At 40.4% G+C, this 24,631-nt stretch overlaps 1 protein-coding gene across 7 annotated transcripts; it reads right to left on the reverse strand.

Annotated features, from left to right (window-relative positions):
• Window positions 1–60: 60 nt before the first annotated feature.
• On the reverse strand, window positions 61–24,602 carry PCBP2 (poly(rC) binding protein 2). 7 transcript variants are annotated; one of them, XM_006869957.1, is made up of 15 exons: window positions 24,550–24,602; window positions 22,029–22,167; window positions 21,462–21,485; window positions 21,338–21,370; window positions 20,414–20,530; window positions 18,202–18,333; window positions 17,165–17,293; window positions 15,936–16,010; window positions 13,790–13,882; window positions 12,656–12,697; window positions 11,353–11,425; window positions 10,784–10,822; window positions 9,785–9,840; window positions 7,432–7,601; window positions 62–267 (listed from the first exon to the last, which is right to left on the reverse strand). In XM_006869957.1, the coding sequence occupies exons 2-15, from the start codon at window positions 22,095–22,097 to the stop codon at window positions 231–233; spliced, it is 1,089 nt and encodes a 362-aa protein (XP_006870019.1). In that variant the 5' UTR covers window positions 22,098–22,167; window positions 24,550–24,602; the 3' UTR covers window positions 62–230. The 7 variants fall into 7 exon arrangements, with proteins under 7 accessions (XP_006870020.1, XP_006870019.1, XP_006870018.1 ...); XM_006869958.1 differs by lacking the exon at window positions 24,550–24,602 and having other exon boundaries at window positions 61–267; window positions 9,785–9,837; XM_006869956.1 differs by lacking the exon at window positions 24,550–24,602 and having other exon boundaries at window positions 231–267; window positions 9,785–9,837; window positions 15,936–16,023; window positions 17,166–17,293; window positions 22,029–22,097.
• Between the last annotated feature and the right edge of the window lie 29 nt (window positions 24,603–24,631).

The following is a 24,631-nucleotide window of genomic DNA, read 5'->3' on the forward strand; positions in this document are numbered from 1 at the left end:
AAACAGGGAGAAGCTTATAAAACTAAATATGGATCTCAGCATTTAACAGCTGAACAGATAAAGGAATTAAAACACTTTAATTAAAAAATCACGAGTGGATGATAAAGTGTAGAAACTGAAAATTTACAAACTATTTAAAACCTGGAATCGCTGACTGTTCAGAAACTACACAGATGGATCATGGGTGGTGGTGAACAGCAGAAAGGGTTTATGGATGAATCTGCATTGTTCTAGCTGCTCCCCATGCCACCCGTCTCCGAGGAAAGCCTGTAACACAGAAACAAACAAGAACTCAAAATTAGTTTTTCCAGTGCCCAGGTACACCTCACCCCCAAATTTTCAGCCTGTTTTGGGGAATGTGAAGTGAATAGATGGTCAGTGTTTAATACCAAGGGAGGCATTTAAAGATTACTTTGATTATTCAGTACCACGATGCTTTTAACACTTTGTGAGGCAGATTACCTCAGAACTTAGAAAAATAAGAGTACATCTGGTTATCAACTGTCGGTGTCTTTCAAAATGTTATTTGGAACCTTAGTTTCAAATATGAAACACACTCTAAAGGCTCCTCAGAGTGACCATAATGCACAAAAATGTATACTGTTGTTACATGCGCCTGAGTTCATTTCAACATCCCACACTCTTACAGGTTTCCAAGGAGAGCGGCTGGTGTGTTTGAACCACAGACCCTGCAGTTAAAATACAGTGCAATTTAGCTCCTCTCCTCAATTGCAGAAAAAAACACCAACTTAGGAAACTTTTATATGAGACAAATGAAGCTAATCCTGAGACAAGTCAATGGAACCATTGTTGTTAAGTACCGCCATCAAGTCGATTCCAACCCATAGCGACCCTGTGTACGGTTTCCAAGGAGCAGCTGGTGAACTTGAACCACTGACGACCCTGCAGTTCAAATAACTTTGCAGTATTTGCCCACAGCACCACACCAAGACTTGGATTTACTCTAAAATAATCCGGAGTTTCTCTACTAAACGTGAAGGCCATTCCACAAAGAGGTGATGCAGTTTGAAACAAGGGAGTTGAAGGAGCAGAAACGAACTATAGTAACAGGATGAAGAAAAACACTTGTGTTTAGGGTCAGTTTTCAGGAGTTAATAGTGACACAACACTTTCAACATCTGCTTATATCATTCTAGAATCTCACGTGGTCTTCTTATAATTCAAATCCTTCACCCAAGTATGTCTAGCTATAATGCTAGACATACTGAGAACATATCCAATTTAGGGAAGATATTTAGGTGTTCAGCATCCTTCCCTGATACAAGCCCTATTTTGAATAAAACTAAATATTTAGGACTCAGTACCAATTCATATTGTTATATTAAAAATTTTAAATTGGCTGGAATAACCTACATGTGGTATCGGGTCACAACAGCATGACAGATAATTCCTTGTAACCCTTCTTCAACAATGCAAAACCAAAAGCTGTTTGCAAAAATGGAAAATCAGGAACATATCATAGTTAACTATAACTGCAAACTGAACTGCCATACTGCAGATTCAGGTCCAGATCAATGGCTAGTTTTTGGTTTCCCAGCACATATAAGAATTATGTTTATACTATACTAGTTTAAAGGAGCTCTGGTAGTGTAGTGGTTACAAATCGGGCTGTGAACCTTAAGGTCAGCAGTTCGAAAGTACCAGGCGTTCCGCGGGATAAAGATGAGGCTTTCTGCTCCCGTAAAGATTTACAGCCTCAGAAATCCTGTACAGGGTGTCACTATGAGTCGGTTCCGACTCCACGGCACATAACCAGCTCCAACCATACTAGTTTATAGAGTGTCACAGCACTGTAAATCACTGAGAGTTACCAAATTTGAAAGAGACACCAAGTGGGCACATGCTGTTGGAAACCTGACACAAAAGCACTTCTCAATGCAAAGTTGCCACAAGCTCTCTTTCAATTTATAGAAAAAAACAAAAAACAAAAAACAACCAAACCCGTATCTAAATTGCAATAAAATGAAGTACCATAAAACGAGGCACATTTGTATTTGCTTTTAAACCATAAGTGGTTTTTCCACAGCATGAAGGGAAACACTTCAAGGAAACAGATTCTTGGCAACTTCAAATGGGATTGATTTAGGGAGAAGGTACATAAAAGACCCTGAATAAAAGCATTCAGTGTAAGCTATTTTTTGCCTAAAGTGGGTATATTTAAGAGCAAGGGTCCAAAAGGATGCAGCTTAGATCTGCTGTTCATTGTTGTTAAGTGCCATCAAGTCACTTCTGACTCATACATAGCAACCTTGTATAGGGTTTCCGAGTAGTGGCTGGTGGGTTTGAACTGCACGCCTTATGGTTAGTGGTTGTGTTGCTCCTTCAGTGCTACTTAGACATAGAACCTAAAAACTTAAGACCATTCCGTAAGTTGAACACTCTAGACCTAAAGACCTGAAGAGTTAAGGCTATAGAAAATCTGTTCAGGCATTTATGGAAGAGGCAGTGAGAAGAGAAAACTCAACTAGAAATACGTAAACAAACTCTAGAAGCACCACATGGGGGAGCTCTAAACTTTAAAAAATGTAACACCAAATATCTTTGGAGTTTGTGATGGTAGTTTTAAACATCTGGATTCCTTTATAGCAATCCTTCCTTAGGAAATATTCATTAGGTAAAGAGCCATTCCAATCAAGAATCAGATAAAATAAAAACCAGGTGCCTGGGGGTGGGGTGGGGTGGGAAGATAATATCATGACTAAATCCTAACTACACAGAACGTTCAGCAAGTGAAAGCCAGATGACTCAATAAGGGAAAACGCCAACAAGAAAAAAATTCTACCTGCAAGTTTGCATCTCTAATCTTTCATGCAATCTGGGATTGAGTGACCAGAGAATAAAGAATATACTGCAATATACATTAGCAGCAAGTCTTTTAATAGTGTCAAAGGGGATGCTGGGAAAGTCATCACACTTTTTACCCTGACAATATGTACTCTGGTTGACTGAACAGGTATTAGAAGCATTCTACCTTTATACCTAGAGTGTTTATATGGAGAGAGAAGTGTGCAGGATGGGAAAAAAGAATGAGCTTCAGGGAGTGCTGTACACTTAAGTAAAAGTAGAACATACAATGTTCATCTCGGCTAATTATGTGTTCTATGAATTTTAATTCTTTAAGGCCTCTATCTTTTTATCTGTAAGATGAAGGGACTGACAAGTTACAAAATCAGTTTAACCCTCAGGATTCTTTCAAATCTATACCTTATTTCTCTACTCTGTGTTGGTGAGGAAAAGTATAGTTAAGGGAATCGGGAAAAAAAGGAACTAGGCTGAACAACCAGAATTGGTTTACGATGACGATGGATAGAATTCAGTCACATCTTGGGTGACACACTGTTAAGTTAATTGTTCAAGATTTATAGCCAATTGTTCCCAGCTTATGGCCCAAACCATGGGCAAAAAGGTTATCTTTTCATGTATGCCCATAAAAGATCCACACAATAACTGCTCACCTGAGCAAAAAGGACCCACCCTTATTATCTGCTGCTGTTGCTAAGGTAAGGGATCTAAAAATTCAGACAAACTGTTCACAATATAAGCTTCTAGTCAATTCTGAAGAAGGCTCATGTTCTAACCTGCAAAAGGCCCATATCTTTTTGAGTGGAATAATGAAAATTCGAGGCACAAAAAGACCTAAATCAGTTTTATAGGCTTCTTAATAGAAACAGGTCACACCACATTCCCACCCCTTTACCCTTCACAGCACACGGTGAACTAGGTTCTTACGTGGCAACTTTATTACAGCTAGAAACACCAATCTGGCCGAGAAGGCCTGCTTATAATCATTATTAAATCATTAAAAAAAAAAAAAATTAATGGATAAGCTTTTATTCATTAACACAGAGCCTAACACATTGTCATATTGCAAGGCAGAATAAAGCTACAAAAAAATTAACAGAATAATAAAGAGCAAGAACTGTGGCTCTAGATAAAGAATTAAACAGTCAGACTCTGAAAACAGGCACTCAGCTCAAATGGCCTAAACCTAAACAAGGGTTACCACACTGCTCCCACCCTACCCAAACCCCCCCCCTTATCCCACCAGAGTAGTCAAAAGGAAATGGTCACAAGCTCACAATTATTTGGGTTTTACCAATATTATTAACAAAGGAAAACAAAATGAACCAAGAAATACTTGAGGGGATGTCTCAAGAGATGCAATCAGTAGGGGGAGAATCTCTGTTTCTCGCCTTTCAGTTTGTTAGTTACACATGGCACCGCAGAGGTGGTGGTGGTGGTAGCTGAAGCCCCGGTACCCTTAGCAGCAGACACAACATTTAGAGCCAGGAGAGGGATGGGTTTCATGCCAAGCAGACTGGAGACACAAGGGGCGGTCGGAAGAGGGTTGGGGAGGCTGGAGGGTGCGTCGGAGGTCCCCGCTGTGGCGAGTGAGGGGGTGGTGGTGGAGGAGGAAGAAGAAGAAGGGGTGGAGGGTTGAGAGAGGTTGATGCTGAGGTGATCAGGGATCGTGACGGAGGCTGCCTGGGAGGAGGGTTTAGCGTTTTCTAAACTGTAACAGAGGAAAAAAGGAACAAAAAAAAAAGGGTGGGTGGAAGGGAAGACCACAAAAGGGAAAAAGTACAGGACAAAAACCGCTTCAGTTTATCAGTAAGTGATTCTGGTTGCCAATTACGAAGACGTAATTATCAACTGGTGAAAGTTGTCTTTCTTAATCTGTGCCCACCCTCTAAAAACACATACTCTGCCATGTTCCATTTCAGAACGCTATTTGTAAATGCTACAGTGAAGACTACTTAAGTAAAAAAAGAAATTTACAGAACATATTATTTCCACGTATTTGACACAATGACCCAGCCCAAAGTCAAAAAGGAATTACTTCAGGTAGATAATGAAAGAGTATTCATCTGAAAATAAGGAAGAAAGAAATGTCTCATCCAATCATGTCAATTAACCAATTTTAATGGAAAATAAATGATCTAGCATTTACTTGTGTATCTTTGGAATGCTAAATTAGCATACATTTTCATCGGTTTTCTTGAGTTAGTATTAAAGTTTGCTTCCATGTCCACAGTAAACTAAGCAACATATTAAGATGAAAATCGAGTCTAAAGTGGATTACTGAAAGGAATGTAGCATTTTCAAAGACAAATGTTGAGAAGAAGAATGTAGATAAGAACTAAGGATGTTTCAATTCTGGTAGGGTGGTTAAGAACCAAAGGCTCTTTGTTTTTGACTGAATGTACTTCTACTATGGACCTTATCATCCCCTACTCCCCACAACAACAAAAAGAGACAAAATAAATGCTGCTTTTACTCCTAAAATAAACTCCAATTAAATAATGGCCTGCAGTTCCCCAAAGCCTGTGTCTAACCCAAATGTGTTCAAATCTGGGTTATACTCCAATTTGTATTTTTACCTTAAAGTTGCAGGGACAGATGCAATTCATAAAGAGGGGCTTACAGAAATCAACTACATAAAGGACCCAGATTCCTACCACAAAGAATCAGGAATTCTCACCAGAAATATTCAGTATCTATTAATGAAAGTAGAAAAATCCTTCTTGTCTAGTTTTAATAAAATCAATTTGATGTCTACATTCAAAATGGGCCAAAACAAGGAAGTGACAGTAAGCTTTGTGCATGGTCCTTGCTTTGATGTTAATGAAGCTTTATAAAAATATTTTATCCCAAATTCATAGTTCCATTAAATAGGATTGGTCTTGAATAGCCAGTCAGCCATTCAATGACAGTATTTTTTAGAGACTCTTATGTCAAGAAAATGAAGTGGTAATTCTATTTTCTGATGTAGCCACTGACCTAGACTTGGACTAGGTTTAGGTTAAGTAACGGGACTGTTTTAACATTAACATTCAGGACTAGCATTTTAATTTCCAGCTTCTAAGAACTTAATGCCTGCCACTTAACACTATAATTAGAAACAGACAACAAAAATCTTTGGGAGAAGTATCAGTGCAAAGTGAACCATACTTTTATGCAAATAATGTGCACATTATACATTTCCTCTATGTTATGCGTTTTGTGTACTCATTACTTTTGTGGGCACATTACATACAAAAAACATGGCACTGCAATTTCACTCTAAACATTAAAGTTTTGGGATGTTTGCTAAGCTAATCTGGACAGAGAAAAAGTCTTTTATACATAAAAACCAAGACCTTGAAGGCAAGAAAAGACTTAATGGTCAGAACTGCCACTGGGAAATATAATGAGGAATAAAAAGACCTTGAGATAAATACATGATCAATACAATTATGACTAACTAATTCCTTACCTTGCACTGAACTCAAAACTCAGTAAAACCTCATCCTGCAAATACCCTATTATAGAAGTAAATGACAACTAGGCAACACTCCCCAATAAAACGAATAGTTAAGCTTCTTGGGCAATGGACTTCTTACACTGGCTTAAAATGCTAATGAGCTATTATGAATGTGACCTAAAGGTATGAGCTGAAAGTCAGAAACAAATACCCTGTAGGATGTTCATTAAACCCTGACCAGTCTTGCTATAATCTCAAGTGCAGTAATGATAGCTAGGTTTGGACAAGGGAAATAAAACCTGAGAGTCATGACCATATTTTGTTGTGCCATCAAGTCGGTTCTGACTCAAAGTGACCATGTATCGGGTTTCCAAGCTGATGAGTTTGAACTGCTGACCTCAGTGTTTATCCTAAGGTGCCACAACAAGGAAAACACAATTGGCATTTCTGAACCATTCCAAAACTTTCTCCTTTTCCCCAATCTTTAAACAATGGAGCATATTTGCATTTGAAAAAAAATGGGTGTTTTAGCAGCTTTCAAGAACCTGCCTTGCTGTCATTTTGTTGCTAAGATCTGGCATACTAGGACCCCTGTATAGGCTTCAATTCTTTGTGGAAGCAGTCATATCTTTCTCCTGCAGAGTGGCTGGTGGGCTCAAACCACTGTGGACCTTGTGGTTCGCAATCCAGTGCTTACTGTACGGAACCACCAAGCTCCCACTGTGCACTCATATTACCTCATTATTCTGATTTCAATTAAGGGTGCGCAGAGACCCAAAATCCAACCAGTGAAACATTAGATCTACGTGACAAATAAAAAGAGGACCATACTTGTTTTTATACAGTATGGACACCCTAGCTACTATCCTAATAGTGAAGGCATGATCCACCCTCTTCATTTTCAAAACCATCATAGGTCAAAAGTAAACAATACATTTCCCCCATGTGAACATACTGCAATCTAGTTGTTATTTCTGCCACACTTAGGATGGAACAAAGTGGGTCAATAGGGATAGAAATTTAAAACATACTTTTTCAAGCTTTACCTACCTATACAAACCCTCAAATCCCAAATAATCCTATATGTAATAAATACACTGTTATCTTAACCGAGTACACACAAAATGGTATTAACATCAATAAAACAAAAGGTACAGAATTCTTACCTGACATTGATTAGATATTGAGCCAGACTAATGCTGGCAGCAGATCCAGTGATGGTAACCTGCCTATCAGTAGATCCTTCCACTGGGTTCGCAATTTTGATCTGCGCCCCAGACATCTGACGGATCTCATTGATTTTGGCGCCTTGACGCCCGATTATGCAGCCAATCAACTTAGGGAAGAAAAATAATAAGGCACATCAAATTTTAGTTCCATAGCTAGGTCCTAGAATCCCATCCCATTCCTCAATGTTCTACTGATTGGGACCAGGAACAAATCTGGAGTCCTGGTATGGCGCTGTAGGATAAGCACTGGACTGCTAACCACAAGGCTGGTGGTTGAAATCTGCCATTTCTTGGAAACCCTATACAGGGTGTCAGGAGGACAACACCATGTAGTCTTTAATTCTGTTCCCACATGCTTCTGCTAATCTCAAGGTCAGCAGTTGGAAAGTACCAGCTGTTCCTTGGGATAAAGAGGCTTTCTGCTCCCATAAAGATTTACAGCCTCAGAAACCCTGTACAAGGTGGTTATGAGTCAGAACCAACTCCATGCCACATAACCAACCACACTTTTGTTCAGAAAGCTTTCACTACAGAGTCCATTTCGTTTCTCCTGCTCATTCTTATCTGACCACTATAAGTCAGAGCCAATTTGGAGCTGGATGACTTCTAGATCCACGCCACTTGTTGTCAGTTGCCAGTCAAGTCAATTATAACTCATGGGAACCTGAACCCCTCCCCTCCACTATGTCAGAATGGTCCATAGGGTATTCAAGGCTTGTGATCTTTCAAAAGACTGCTACGCCTTGTCTTATATGGGTTTGAACTGCCAACCTTTTGGCTAGAAATTGATTATGAGTGCTTATCCATTTTTGCCAACCATGGACTGATCCCAAGCACTTACTGCCTCCGACAGTGTCATCCTGTGTTATCTGTACCCCCGCAAGGTTGGCAATGCCTGTTAACCTGGTATTTACCAGACACCATTACTGAACACCTAGTTAAGGCGCCTCTGTATAAGGGTTTCCAAGAAGCAGCTGGTGGGTTTAAAGCACCAACTCTGACATTACCAGTCCAGTGCTTGTCACCAAACACTTATTTGTTATTGAGCTGGTTCTGACTCAGAGAGGCCCTGTATAGGGTTCCCGAGGAGCAGCTGGTGAGTTTAAACTACCGACCCTGTGGTTAGCAGTTCAGTACTTATCCTACAGCACCAAACCAGGAATCTACACGAAACCAATACTTCATCCTTCCTGAAAACAAGACTCCTCTTTTTTAGAGGAGCAGTTTTCGTGTGGCACTGTGGGTTAATACGCCAGACAGACTTCAAAGCCATATGACCTGCAAGGTAGGTGATTCAAGCTCACCAGCTGCTCCTCAGAAACCCTATACAGGGTCGCTATGGATCAGCACTGACTTGACAGCACTTAACAACAAATTCCAGTGACAGAAATAAAGCAAGGTCAAGATGATGATAAACCTAGTTAGATGGCTAAGAATAGATGAAAGTAACGGTTATCTTTAGTTTTTTAGACAAGATCCTTGAAATCATTCTGTCATGATTACCACTTCCCATGGCGCTGTGGGTTACTGCACCAGACTGCAAAGCTGTTTGAACTGCAAGGTCAGAAACCCTATACAGGATCGCTGTGGGTCGGAACCGACTCGACAGCATTTAACAACAGCAACATACTAACAGAATTGAGATAAAGGAAAATATTAGCCTTTAATTGCAAAGCCCAATACCAAAGAGACAAGTTTTAGCTATTGAGCCCTTGAAATGTAGCTTGTGAGGATATTATTCATCTAAAATTTAACTTTAAGTAGCCACATGTGGCTTCAACATTGGCCAGCACAGGTTTAACATTCAAGGATCATTGTTTCCAAGGCTTTTAAGTCTACACATAGAGGAATGTCAGCTTTTCAAAAGGCAAAATGGGAACTTGTATTTGAGACAAAAGTTTCTTACTGCCTCATCACACCTCAGTTTCACCAGCTTCCTCTATCAATTTATGCTCAGACTTCCACGTATTTTATTTATTTATATATATATATATAAATACGTTGTTAAGTGCCTTTGAAACAGTTCTGATTCATAGCGACCCTATATGTATAGGGATTCCGAGGATTGACTGGTGGGTTTGAACAATCAACCTTGAGATTCAAACTGACCTTGCAGTCCAGTCTATTGTACTGCAGCACCACACCAGGGCTAAGATCTAAATAATTTATTGTCTAAGATCTAAATAATTTATTGTCTAAAATTTTCTTTCTCCCAAGCTTAAGAGCAACAAAATACCAGTTTAATGACCAATTTTGTTATTTTCATGGCACATATTCCAGCTATACTTACATCATTTGGAATGGTGAGTTCATGAGAAGTAGTCTGAGCAGATGCATCCAAACCTGCTAAAAGACAGAAGAGAGCAAGGAAGTTCAATGCACAGTATGCAAAACCCCACTGATTTGCACATTAACCTAACAGAAGGAAACAAACTGGAAACCCAGCATAAGCTGTTGGGATTCATCACTAACTTGAAAGCCTCCAAGGAGGAAAGAGGGGAAAATGGGGCGTAGAAAAAGTGCTGGAATAGATTCTTCTGTACACTCCCCTCCAAGAACTGATTTCATGCCATATCCTGCAAACCGCAGCCTATTGGGCTGGAGGGGTGGAAGCAAGGGGCAAGGGATTATGGCATTCTCAAAGAGGACCAAAATCTAAACATCAAATCCTTCTGTACTTCTACACCTATCTGCTTAGGATTTCCTGCTTTTGTGTTCCAACAATTTTATCTCATCTGATGCTCACAAGCACCACTGCTAATATCATGCCTGCTACTGGGTACCATGGACTTTTGGCACACATGCAGAGTTACTTTAAATATACCTGTATCAGATTTACACTTCCATCCCTATGCTTCTAACCTACTAGACTTGAAGGTCAGATAAAACGAAATGGCAGTCAGGTAAGGGAACTTCCTTTATCCAGACTTATTCCCTGGTCTTTTGCTCAGTAATCACTTCTGATTTATAATTTGTTTTCCCAAAAAAAAAAGAAAAAAAAATCCCATCAGCAAAACACCCATGCCCATCTACATGATACCTGGACTGGACCAGGCCAGCTGGCTAACCCTCAAGTCTAGTCCTGCTCCCTGTCACTGTTTTTAGCAGGGGGTTGGTCAGATCCATCAAGGGACCCATGGGGGCACCAGGCACACCCTTTTGCTCTCTCAGCTCCTCTCTGCCATGTGCATGTTGCTGGTATGGTCCATGAGCAGTGAAACAAAGACTCCCACCAGTTTATTAATATAACAGTAGAATACTACAGATTTTTTTTTTTTTTTATCATTACCCCAATAGCCTTTCACCTCTGGAGAGCTGGATTCAATGCCTGTTAAGATACAAGTGAAAATGAGTTTGGTGGTCTCATCCTAACCCTATCGGACAAGTTATTCCTTATACAGAAAAAAACAAACAAACAAACAAAAAAAATAAAACCGAAAAATAAAACCAAACAAAAAACCAACAAACAAAAAAAACACTACACAATTTGGCACAAATGGATCATCTCTACCCAAGTCTGTGAATAGCTGGTGGAGAGAAAGGGGGTGCCAATCAGATCAAGGGGGCAGTAGTTAGGATCATTAGAAGAAATACCAGCCTACCCTTTGCCTGACAAGCATCCCCAGACCTCAACCCCAATTTTCCAGGATCTTTTTATTTTTGTAGAGTAACTCACCCCAAATGAAAACACTTTAACAAACACATTACCTCCTTGGGTTTAGCCATAGTAGACAGGCAAGTTTAAACCAGCAGGATGCTGGGTAATGAAGTCTGTTTTAAACAGATGTCACGCTGAGACCTTAGGGCTGGCCTCTCTTGCTCTACACCTTACAAAAAGAAACACCAAGGTATCCATACCACTGAATCCGGTGTTGCCATGCGTCATAGGAAAATGAGACTGTTGCATTGCCAACTGGTGCAGCTTGGTCAACTGCAGGGAGGAAACAGGAGAGGTTGGCATTAGGAGAGTAACAGAGCCAGGGCTCAAGCACATTCAAATTTGAAAATGCAGAGCTCCTGATCCCAAATGTTGACTCTACTACTCAAACTACAATAGAGGGTAAGGATGGGGCTTAAATTACAATCCTGAAAAGGGACAAAATATGAATAAGAGAGAGAAATAGAAAGTGTCAGTACAACAGAATAAATGCCATTTTAGGTGTGTGTGTGGGGTAAAAAAAAAAAAGAAAAAAAAAAAGCAGCAGCACCTGCCCGACAACTATCCCCTTGTGGGTTACTTAATGAAGGTGTTTGCAGCCATTGCAACAGTTGCCCCAGGGACAAGCACAGACAGGCTAGGTAAACAAACTGTGCAGTGGTGCTAGGGAAAACACACCATGCAGGGTTCCATCAGTATTGGGATGAGGGAAGGAGATGAGAGGGCAGGGAGACTGCAAGGAGAGGGATTAAGATACCAAGCTAGATTTAACAACCAATCCCCAACCACCACTAAAATTCTGTAACTGTTAGTCTTCATCTATATAAAATGCCCTAACTTTTGTAAAACCACCCCTCTTCAGTTCTATTACCCCCTTCTAATGTCTAATGTCTAATACTAAACAAAAGCCAAATTCAACTTCCCAAGCACTTGAGAAGATTAGTAAGAATAAAATAAAAGTGCAGAAAGAAATGTCTGAATATCAACGTGTTTATTTATGAATTTTCATTAGCAAGAAAGGCTTCCTATCCCACCCCCATGTGTTTAAGCCCCTTCCCCACGCCCCCCTTCAAAAGCTTTAAAAATTATCACTTTGAAGAAAACATAAAGGTAATCCAAACTTCCCATCCACCCCACCCCAATTGACAGAACTCCACAAAGATAAGCACAGTACACTATCAATTTAAACTGTGCCAAGAGAACAAATGACAATATGCCATAAAACACTTAATCACTTTTAACAGAGTGATCTGGAACACTAATTAACTGCTAGGACACAATTTTGGGGAAATTAAACACACACAAAAAAAACCCCAAGCAAGGTGCTACCATGCCATGATTACAGGCTGAAAATATGGAGTTCACCTTGTGAGAAATACAACTAAATATTGCAAAAGTTTGAGACCCAACTAACGTTCATTTGGTTACTTGGAAGAAAGGAGATAAGACAATTTTAGATGAGAGAAGGTGCTTTTTGAAAAAAGAAGTAAAAACAAAACTTACATCTGGCTGTGGAATGGCATACTGTCCTTGAATGGTATAGGCCTACAAAAGGAGGAAAACAGTTCCTATTAAAAACCAATCACGGACAGCCACCCAGTGGGGGGAAAAGACAGATTTCAACTAGCCAGGAAGCCAGAGTTGAATTAGAGAATGGGGAAGCCAGGGTATGAGGCAGTAGACAGTATCTCACAATATAAGACCCAAATTGCTTGTCTTTGAACACTAAGATGACTATTCCAGGGAGTCTAAAAGGAACGAGGTTCCCTGCAATCAAAGGTAAAATATATGTATTTGTTGCTTCACGAAAATGTAGAAGTGGGATTAAACAATGCCTCAGTTGCCCAAGCCCCCTCTTCTTCCCTGTATACAAGTTAGCCTAGAAGGAAAGGTCTCTTCCCTCACCACCCCAACCCTTCTGCCAATTGTGGTGACATGAATGATTTTGTATCTGCACAAACCTACATGGCATGTTTAGAAATACCTCCCTTTTCCTGTCTTTATTTTCTCTACACCTGCCTAAAAAATTTAAGTGTACTGGAAAGCTAACTGGATCCCTAACACTTGGGAAAGCTGACTATAGGAATAAAAAAAAAAATCCCTGTGCTCCAATTCCTACCTTTTCCCACATTCCCTCCATAAAAGGTACTTGCAGCTCCCAACTATACCCTCCTCCCCAGAGACCGTAACCTTCCAAAATGGGATCTGGGTCTTCAGGGCAATGGGGTAAGGGTCAAGAAGGAAAGAAAAGGGAATAGGAAGGGAAGGAAGGAGTGGCTATTTAGGATGTGAAGCTTCTCACATCAGAGTGGCCAATACCCAAAATGCACCCAGGTAGGAGTGGGAGGAAGGTGAAAATGGGATGGGAGGAGTGGGAAAAGGGAGAGGGGTGAACAAAACCAAAAAAACCATAAAAAAAAATTAAAAAAAAAAAAAAAAAAAAAAAAGATTTGGTGTTACCATCTGGTGGGCTACGCGGCCTGTGTGAAATGAGGTGAGGGGGGTCAGTCCAGGTCCCGTGGACAGGTGGTGTCCACAGCACAAAAATCACCAGCGCCACTGGCCCCCCGCGTGTTGGCAGTCTCGGCTGAGGCGGAAGGATTGAGTGAGCCTTGGAGACTGAACATCCCCTCTCACCTCTAGAGGTGGTCCCTCCAGGTCAGGGTTGAGGCACATGGACGGGGTGGTGTGGGGAAAGCTCGCACTGTCGCTGCCTGTGCTGTACCTGTCCTGTGGATAAATAGAGGATTTCAGTCTCCAGGGCTGTCAATCCGGCACCTTGTCACCAGCATGAAATTCACACAAAAAAAAGTTGTTTATTTTTTTTCCTTTTTCCTTTAAAAAGGAGCTCACAACACAATTTGAAACGAGCTGTAATCAGTGAATTAAAAAAATTAAAAATTTTTAAAAAGTTACCTAGTGGCAGCTTTCACACTGCATGTTTGGGCTATTATCATAAGAATGAAAGGGTAGGGCAACAGAGCTGATGCCAGCTCCTGGTCAATGTGAAATTAAGTTGAACCTCTAGAGAGCCCATTTTGTCACAAAAGAACAAAAGACATAGGTCCATCTGTGAATATTGTATGAACTGGTCCACGATTCAAAAAGGCCCATGGGAATGATCCATGGTGGGGACACTTATGGAAGAAGCTGCAAGCTTTTAGAGGGTGGTCAACTGAATAGGGAAATAAGGGAAGCAAAGAGGCATGAAGGGGAAGGATGAAAGGGAAAGGAGAAAAAGGAAAGGGAATTTAAAGCAAGAATAAATAGAGAAGATTGCTGACACAACAGCAAAGGAAACTTTACAATCCCAAACGGAAGCAGAAAAATCCAGAAAGAATCTGGAGTTCTTAGGGGAAAGGGAAAATTCTAAAAGCTAACCACCCCTCCTTGCTACACTGACTCTATGCCTTTGCTTATCCTACACCAAACTGACTGAGAATCGTACAGCCAAATCACTGTGTACTTAATTAGTGCAAAAAGCAAAATATTACATTTGCTGGCTCAAGGGAACACTGTGACTTAATTAACTTCCCAGAATTATATGACAAACTAAGTCCTAGAAAATTTTAATTTTATACTAACTCAATAGCATGTGAATGAGATGGACTTAAGTTTATGTTTCCTGTAAATGGCTTTCAGGTTAAATGCAAGTAAATCAAAACAAGTTAAACAAATATGCTTATAATAGATCAACCCCAGACGGGAATAGATATTTTAAACAATGCACTTAAGAGGCTACCAAAATCAAATTCAGTATTTCAAAAACTGACCTACCTACAATCTCAAATACTAACAAAAAAGTCTAAAACTACAGTGGTGCTTATCAGTGCTTGTAACACAACTGCCTGACTTTTGATAAACCACATGCCAAGGATCAATCAAGAGTTTAGGTGGGTGAGGAAGAATAGAGACCAAGGGATTACACTTTGGTACTACTACTGTAGCACCAAAGATCATTAGCACCACAGTTGAACATGCTTCTCCCCCCCCCACTCTATTCTTGCACACTGAACTCTTACCCCAGCTGATTTCATTTATGCCAAGGTGAGTTCAAACCAGTATTTATGAAGTTGAGAGCCTAGGTAACAACACACTGGAGTTCGGGAGTGAAGGGGTAGGAGTAGGGGAGGTGAGGTAGGAGGAAGGGGAAGTTTGTAGGACACTCAAGTTTAGGAAGCCCAATTTTGAGAGACCACCATCCAGAATCTCCTTCAGAGGTCCAATTCCTTGCTACCTTTATTCAGACCCCTAAAGATCCTCCCACGCATATAAAAGCATATATGGGGCAGGGCTAGTGAGAGAAGTAGAGACACCAAAGTAACCTTTTCTTCTAACCCACACCCCACCATCCATTGCCACTGAGTCAATTCCGACTCACAGTGACCCTATAGGACAGAGTAGAACTGCCCCCAAGTGTTTACTTGACTACTTACGTAAGCAGACTGCTAGTTTTCGCCCATTGAGTGGCTGGTGGGTTTGAACCACTAACCTTTTGGTTAACAACCAAGTGAACCCATCTTAAAGGATCAATATTAATCACACCTCTTCTGAGTGCCTACAAAACTTCCACTGACTGCTAGAAAACTAATATGGGCTTGGCATCCATAGCTTTCTCCAGTATTAAAAAAAAAAAAAATCAACAAAACTAAAAGCAGGTCAAACTATGGCCAGAGTACAGATTTTAGCAAGCATGCAAAGTGGCCTGGTGTGCTGTTTGCAAAGTTGACATTTTCAAATATAATTCTTGATCATTCTAGCCCACCAGTAAGAATTTTCTTACCTGACCACCTGCAAAGATGACTGGAGAACTGGACGGCTTGGGCCGGTACGGGATGGTCACGCCCTTCGGGGGGGACTGGGAGAGAGTCAGAGGGGAAAAAAACAAAAAGAGATAAGGTTTCAAAGCTGCTTCAGCTGTGTGGCTTAAGCTCACACAGGTCAGTTAATACTAAAAACTGTGTATGATTTCCATTCCCTCACCTACCAACATTGTCACTGGCTACATCTAATCTCAAGTCCACTTCAGAGTTTATCTGCATTTAAAGCAGTAAGATGGTTTCAGACTACTCAGCTTATACTAACTCTCATCAAGGCAAATGTCCCTGTAATAAGCTCAGGCATTATTTCCATATTTTTACGTAAACTGAATATTAAAATGTCTGTTGTGATGTGTGGAGTAAAGCACTGGACCACAAGGTTGGTTTGAACCCCAAGAACGGTGGTTCCAACCCACAAACCACTCTTTGGACACCCTATGCAGAGTTGCTAAAAGTCAGAACCGACTCCATGGCACTAACAATAATAACACGTGCACAATCAAGTTGAAACTTTATAAGTATTTTTTGCTTCAATAGAAAATAGTGCCAAAATAGGAAATAAAGGACTCAAAGCTATGCCTCTTACTTCAAAATTCTACTTTCATTTCTCACCAATACAGAGCGAACTTTCAAAAGATCTAATTCCCTGTAATTTTCTACTCTTTTCATAGAATGGCAGTATTACAAAGATCTCATAAATCATTTAGAAATACTACTATGAACACAATTTTCTAGTATCTGTAGTTACCTTTTTGAAAATAATCCTGCTTTAAAGTACAGAAATTCATTTAAAGAATATGCCAACACTGATTAAGTGACATCAAGTCAGTTCCGACTCAGAGCAAATCTGTATGTATAGAGTGTCTTGAAGGAACAGGTTCAAACCAACCTTGCAGTCCAGTGCTTTACTCCAAAGGAGCAAGGTTAAGTTTGCTCTCAATTTTGTAACCTCAAGTAAATCCTACCCTGCCACCATGCAAAAATTATTGAGCCAGAAGATCACTGCTCTTAGCAGTTTCTATTTTTGATCACAGTCAAAGTCAGGGAAAGGAAAATATGAACTCAAGAAAACCTTTTCCCCACCACCACTTTGTTTCACCTTATTCTAGCTTACTAAATACAAGATCAGTCCCTTTCCCCAGAATATCCCACCACCACCGTGACCACGCAGATCATGAGCCTGAAGGCTTACCTCCAACATGACCACGCAGATCTGTTTAACACACTCAATGATGGATTGCGGAATGCCAGCAATCGTGATGGCCCGCTCAGTTGAGTTGGGAAGCATATCCCCTGCCACCTGGACCTGAGCCCCAGTACTCTTCGGGGCAAACAGAGAATTTAAAATCAGACAAAAACAGCTCATAGTCTTCCAATCCCTTCCAGCAGCAACTTTAATCTAAAAAAGCTCAGTAGATACTTATCCTATCCCTTATCTTCTCCTTTAGTCCTCCCCCCTTCCCATTACTTCCAATTCCAGATAGGACTATTTAATTAGTTGAAAATAAGTACACCTCAGAGCGCCAAGAATAAGCCTAAATTTAACCTGGTCTCAGGAAAAGGATTCTCCTAGACAATTTCCTGAGCTAATAATAGCTTCAGAGGTCAAAAAATACATCTACAAATATAACTTCCCTTTCATACTGTTTTGTGTGCCAAGCTCAGAATACATCAATGATCAAAACTAAGAACCCTGCTCTCATGGTATGCACAATCAATTCCCAAAACACAAACTAGTTATCGTGTAGGACCTGGTTCATACCAACACCCAATCCAGTAATCGACAAACACAATAAAAACATCCAGAATTCAATATAGTTTCAAAGGGAATAGAATATTACAACTATACCCCAATGTCTTTGCATTTTCTCCATGTAATTTAGAAATTTGGCCAGCAAAATTTCGCTCTTGTAATAAATATATCAAGCTTCAATCTCTTTAAAAATTATGTATCCCATGCTGCCAAAGTATTAAAATAAAAATGGAACCCAGAGATCCTGATTAACTTTCATTTTTAATTAGTTAAAATACACTGGCTATAAAGTATATATAAACAACAATTACATTTTATTCCTATTATGATCAATATCTAATTCTAAAGGACTTTTTGTTTTACTAAAAATCTAAATCTCACCAAATGCAAATTCATCCTAGCCATACTAACAGCTAACAGAGAAAGCTACATTACAACAAAGAGTTGATATTTCTAAAATAACGAAAGTTACCAACCTCTCTTATTTCCTTGATCTTGCAACCACCTTTCCCAATGAGAGAGCCACACTGACTAGCAGGAACAACCAGCCTCAGGGTAACTGGAGGTCTACTGGCAGCTGTGCTATTGGTCATAGAGCTGCTGATATCCTACACAAGGAAGAAGATTAGATCAGAAGGATATAGATTTAAGCAGAACCCCAGAAATTCATATTGCCACTTAATCTTGACCTTATAAAGATTATCATGATCCACCATTGGAAAGTTCAAATAGAACTATTTCTGAAGTGAAGATAAAAAATTCCTCAGAATTTCAATTTTCTTTATCATCAGGGAATAGCTTACGTCTTAGTAAAGAGAAAAATTGTTTTAAAAATTACAGATGATTTGGCAAAGGAAAACAATACTGAAGATTTAAGCCAAAATTAAATATTATAAGAAAAATAAAATGTAATTACATTCAAGGCATCAATTTTGTCCTCTGCTCAAGATGTTAGAAAATTTAAAATAGCATGTACTCCTCATCATGGTTACAATTTTTTTATTTAATATTACCATTATACATACCTAATGCACTGTCATCAAGTTGATTCCAACTCACAGCAACCCTATACAGTGCTTCTGAGGCTGTATCTTTATGGGACAAGAAAACCACCTCTTTCTCCCATGAGGGCAGTTGGTGGACTCTTAACTTGCAGTTAGCAGACCAACTCATAACAACTATGGCACCATAGCTTCTTTTTACCATTACACAGATAATGAAATTGAGGTTTAGTGTACTTGCCCCAACCACGTCCAATAAGTATTAAATATGAAATTCTAACACTACACTGGCTTTAAATCCAATCTGTACCATTAACAATATGCTGCTGCCAAAATGCCAATTAATTTTAGCCTTCTTAAAACACTCACTTCTCAGCCTAATCTCATATGTTGATGTGGTACCTACACCTAGAAATTGTTTAAGCATAAGTTTCTAAATCCCAAAGACAGATTTCTTACTTGGTTAGAGAATAGATTTTCTAAATCATTTTTAAGACATACCTCGGGACCAGCAGGATATTGCTTAAAAAATTTTTTTTAAATCTGATCTGGGCAAGGTTAAGATTTCAAGCAATAGTTAAGTATCTAACCTCCAACCAAACAGCAGCTAAAAGCACCTCTTCTCAGTTTTCAGTGTCCATTTTTCAATTAGCTGCTGCTTTGCTGCAGGAGGGGGAAGAAGTTGGAAGGTAGACCCAGTACAATGATTTTTTTTCAGCCTTTGGAAGTTTTTAGTGGGAAAAGCTTTCTGACAAAAATATCTTTGGGATGAATATTTTGCTTCTGATAGCCACTGTTTCATTCTGTTGTGTATAGGGTCGCTATGAATCAGAACTCAATGGCACCTAAACACAATAATCCAGAAAAACATGCACTCTCCCTCCCTTAAATATGGTTGGATTTTAAAACGTATTCATGATTGAATGATACCTGCATTTAGAGTCTATTAGGATACATTAGGGACCCTAGGAAAAGCACTCAACTGTGATTTATGAGGCAGGTGTGGTGCTGTGGGTTAATGCACTGGACTGCAAGGTCGGCGGTTCAAGCTCACCAGCCATTCCTCGGTAACCCTATACAGGAACTAACAACAACAAAGTTGACCAAGTCTGGTGTGGTGCTGTAGAATAAAAACTGGACCGCTAACAGCAAGATCAATGAACCCAACAGTCGTTTCTTGGAAACAGGGTCAGAACTAGCTGGCACTTCACAACAAAGTTGACCAAAGGGTGACATACCTTAAAAAAATATTGCTGAAGAAATAAAAATAAAATATGCTTATTAAGCCAAGCAATCTATTTGTTTTAACAATTCTAGTAACTTATTATTAAACTATAAACAGGGAAATAAAGGAGAGTGAGGGGGAGAAGAGGACACACAAATTTTTATGGTGTAGTCTGTTCCTAAGGAGCTCTGGTAGCATAGCGGTTACAAATCAGGCAGCAAACTGCAAGGTCAGCAGTTTGAAACTACCAGCTGTTCCGCAGGAGAAAGATGGGGCTTTCTGCTCCCGTAAAGATTTACAGCCTCAGAAACCCTGTACAGGGTCGCTGTGGGTCGGAACCAACTCGATGCCACTTAATAACAAGCCTGTTCCTACGTTTTCAAAGTCCTTAGAAAAGAACAAAGCTATCTAGAAAAACTTTAGAATGAAAAATGGGAGGAGAAAGGGAAAGGAACAACAAACCTCTTCCAGTTTGTCAATGATCATAGCAAACGCTTTAAAGATGGCATTAGTGGGTCCAGCCAAAGTGATAATTCTCTCAGGACAATTTCCTTCTGAGATGTTGATACGTGCACCACTCTGGATAAGAAAAAAAACCAGGAGAATTTAAATTGAGTTATCTGTGCATATGTGCAAGCTTTTTACCACCACCACCACCCAAACTCACCAACCACCCGCCTCTCAGAAATGCTATACAGAGTTGCTATGAGCCGGAACTAACTTGACTGCACTTAACACCCACTGCCTTTAGTGCATTCTGACTCATACTGACCCCTACAACATAGAGCTGCCCCAGTGTTTCCAGGCTATAAAGCTTTATGGAAACAGACTGTTACAAAGGAGCACTTGGTGGCTGACTCAGCAGCCGAGTACTTTTAACCATCAGCACTCTGGGGTAAGCTAAAACCTATTTACATCAAGTCGCCTCCAACTCATAGTGACCTTATAAGGTTCCCAAGACTGTAAATCTACGGAAGCAGACAGCCGTATCTTTTTCCCAGGAAGGGACTAGTGGGTTTAAATTGCGAAAGTTATAGTTCCCAGTCTAGTACTGTTAGCCAGCACTGACTACATACTTGCCAGAACTACATTTCATAACATACTATTTTTCATTACAAATAAATAAGCCAGAAAAAAACCTGCATAGCGTAGTGGTTAGGAATCGGGCTGCGAACCACAAGGTCAGCAATTTGAAACTACCAGCTGTTCCGTGGGAGAAAGATGAGGCTTTCTGCTCCCGTAAAGACTTACAGCCTCAGAAACCCTGTACAGGGTCGCTATGAGTCAGAACCGAATCCACGGCACATAACCACCACCATCATTCTTTCGAAAAAATTTCTGGTTTTTAACTTCCCAAGGTACCAATTCCAAAGCCCCAAAACTCACCTCTTCGCGCATCTTCTTAACTGATTCTCCTTTCTGTAAGAAAAAAGTCAAGTGTGAGCTTCATCTGCTATTTCAACCCAAATTGAGTAACTAGTAATTAGCGTTGAAGTGAAAACTGTCTTACCTTTCCGATGATACTGCCAACTTCCTGCAATGGAGAAAACTGGTGTCAATAGTGTTAATAAGAGGAAACTCAAGAGCTTGAAAAGGTAACGTCCAGCTAGCCAACCACTATCTATACTAATTACTATGACGAAACAAAGTAATGGAAAGATTTTTAGATGTCAGAGAAAGGAACTTCTTTGTTTCAAGTGAAGTTACTAAAGAATTCTGGAGAAATAAAGACGTAAGGTTAAATGCTATCTTTGCACCGAATATGAAATTAAAAAAAAAAAAAAAAAAAAAAAAACCTTCTTTCCTTAAAGTTTTCTAGAATTATTTGGGCAAGGGGAATCTACTTATTACATATACGGCAACCACCAAGAGAAAACTCACCACATCTAGTTAAGACATTACACCTTTGGTGAGTTTCCTAGTAAAGTTGGTCCATTTCCCACTAATTCGTATCTACTTCACTAAAGCCAGACATCCCACAGTGCTAATCTGATGAGCTCCAAGATGCAAGCCCTCTCTTCCTGTCCTCTCTCCTAGCAGTTACTATGACCCAATTTCCCAAGCAGCTGCTGCATACCTTTCCATGCATAAGTAGCCGGATAGTGAGAGTGACATTTAATCCACCTTCAATCACACCGGTGTCCATGTCGAGCAATGTTCTGGGGAACTGGACTTTGAGTGGTCAAGTCTTTGGTCACTGGTGGGAAAGCCAAAAACTAAAATGAAAACATGACCAAAATCATTAAAAAACAAACCCAGGAAAAACTTCCCAGTGATTTTCACCATTATCGTTTTCTCATTGACTCAGTGACAAATAGCAGATTTGCAAACACCTAGCACAACTGAATAATGACAACATTCACAGTTCAGTTTCCTTTACAGAGCATGGAAAGCGACGTTCCAGTCTGTCTCATTAGTTAGGTAGGGTTTCGCTGACTCTTAGGATGAGGAAGGTTCCTTCAACTGGCAACTGTTCTAAGGGAACTGCTGAATATGCACCAGTTGTCCTTCAGCAGACTAAGCCTCAACAGGATACAGAAACACCTAGAAATCATGAGGGCAACCCTGAAACTATGCAACTACATATCATGAAGGTAAATAACCTTTTGCTTCCCTGTTCTTGGTGGCAGTAATTTCCATGTAAAGACACTGAGATGTGTATCACAAATTTCCAAACACTGATAGATGACATGAAATGATATACAAAAATTTAAGTTGACAATCCTTCTGAAAAAAGTACTATCTGAAACACCTTCCATCCAGGCTGAGGCTCCCCATTCCTCTTTTTTCAAAAACATTAAAAAATAGTCGCGGTTTTTCCTATCCCCTTTCTGAATTCAACTTGATAATTATTTAGATTTGAGAAAACTTAAACTTTTGCTAAAATTAGTTAATTTAAAGAACAGCAGTAAGGTGCCTTCCCCACCTAATCTCTAAAATAATGTTCATAACATGTCTGCTTTGGAATAAATGGCTATGTGTGAAAAATAGAGTTTGAATGTGTATACACCTTTACCTTCAATACCTCCTGAGGATCTACAGGACTTCTCCTAAATGCTGTTACATTTCCAATAACGTTTTCAGCACCCATCCTTTCAGACCTCAATTTCAATATCCTCTCCCGGGTGCCAATTCTCCCTTCACAAAATCAACCAAATCCATATGCCATGAAATAGATTCTGACTCATTGCAACCTATTATAGGAGTAGAACTGCCCCAAAGGGTTTCCAAGGCTATAAATCTTTTATGGAAGCAGATTGCCACATCTTTCTACCCTGGAGCTGCTGGTGGATTCCAATTATCGGCACTTAACAAGTTAGCAGCTGAGAGCTTTAAGCACTGCACCACTAGGATTCATTACACAAAACTAGCCACCTTCTAACGCTTGCTCTAATACAATCCTTACACCCTGAATGTTTTTAAAGTGTGTACCATTCTGATTATGGTTAAGTGCCCCCTGGCTACCTGAAGATTAAAGTATATGAAACCGCAGCCTTGTATATCCAAAGCACTTCATTTTCCTATTTTCAGAATACAATTAATTGCTGGCAAAATCCCAGAATTCAATACTTTCCTCTCATAGAAAAACAATAGTGGTTGATGAAGAACAAGCTTTACCTCTGAGAGAATCATTCTTTTTAAAATGAAACATGTTAAAATCTGTCAATTTAATCTCTCATCGTCATTCAAATGTTACAGGAAGCACTTCCCAAATACCACATAAATGTTCAAGTTCGAAAGAAAAAGACACTGAAAATCTATTTGAACACAATTCTTGAGGTGAAGTCACAAAGATGCATTTCTAACTTCCAATCATCCAAGTAATCCAAGGAATCCCTGTCATATTTTTCTCCAGGCTAGGTCAACACAAATGTACCCAATCCCAACAATCCAGCTGTTAATCCTGTAGTCCATTACCCCTTCTCCTATAAATAGCACGGTCTGGGTCTATATCGGCAGTCATTTTGTAATTTCAAAATTCGTTACCCCGAGACGTCCTGAATAACTCGGTAACTGGGAGCCCGTCTACCCTTTCTTTAACTAGGCAGCCCCCCTCCCCTCGGTCATCCAGGCATTTTCCACTTAAAAAAAAAAAAAAAAGTTCCCCCTCCCCCCGACTAAAAAAGTGGTGGTGGGGGAATAAACGGTTCGGTCAAGTGGGGGCGCTGCGACCCAGGGGGAGGGGCCGGATTAGTAGCGCCTCCTCGAGTGGCTGCGCCAGCGTCTGACCCCCGCGGGGAGCCCGCTCACCCGCCCGGCCAGCAAGTCGGCCATCGCCTCCCCCGACCCCCCTCAACCAACAAATCCACCGCCGCCCCCCCTCCCTACCGCGCGCGCGCCCTCCTTGACTCCTGCGCAGCCGCCACCGGGAAAAGGCGGGGGGAGGGGGAGGAATTAGGCCTTGCGCGAGGCCTACTAGGCCGCGCTGGAGCCAGGGCCTCGAGTGAATGGCCATCCAAGCAGAGTACGGGGGTAGGCGCTTAGACGAAACTACGCGAGGCCGGGGCTCGTGACGAAGACTGGAGCCCGCTAAGAAAGATAGCAAGAGGCGAAATGGGAGCTATAGCTAGGGGCGGAGGAGTAAATTTTAAGCTTACCTGCAGGCGCGAGGCGACTGAGGGGGAAAAGGGGAGCGGGCGGGAAGGGGAAGGGCGGGAGGCCGGGGGCGGAACAATAGGG

This window comes from Chrysochloris asiatica, unplaced genomic scaffold (assembly GCF_000296735.1).
Source record: "Chrysochloris asiatica unplaced genomic scaffold, ChrAsi1.0 scaffold00138, whole genome shotgun sequence".
Taxonomy (NCBI): Eukaryota; Metazoa; Chordata; class Mammalia; order Afrosoricida; family Chrysochloridae; genus Chrysochloris; species Chrysochloris asiatica.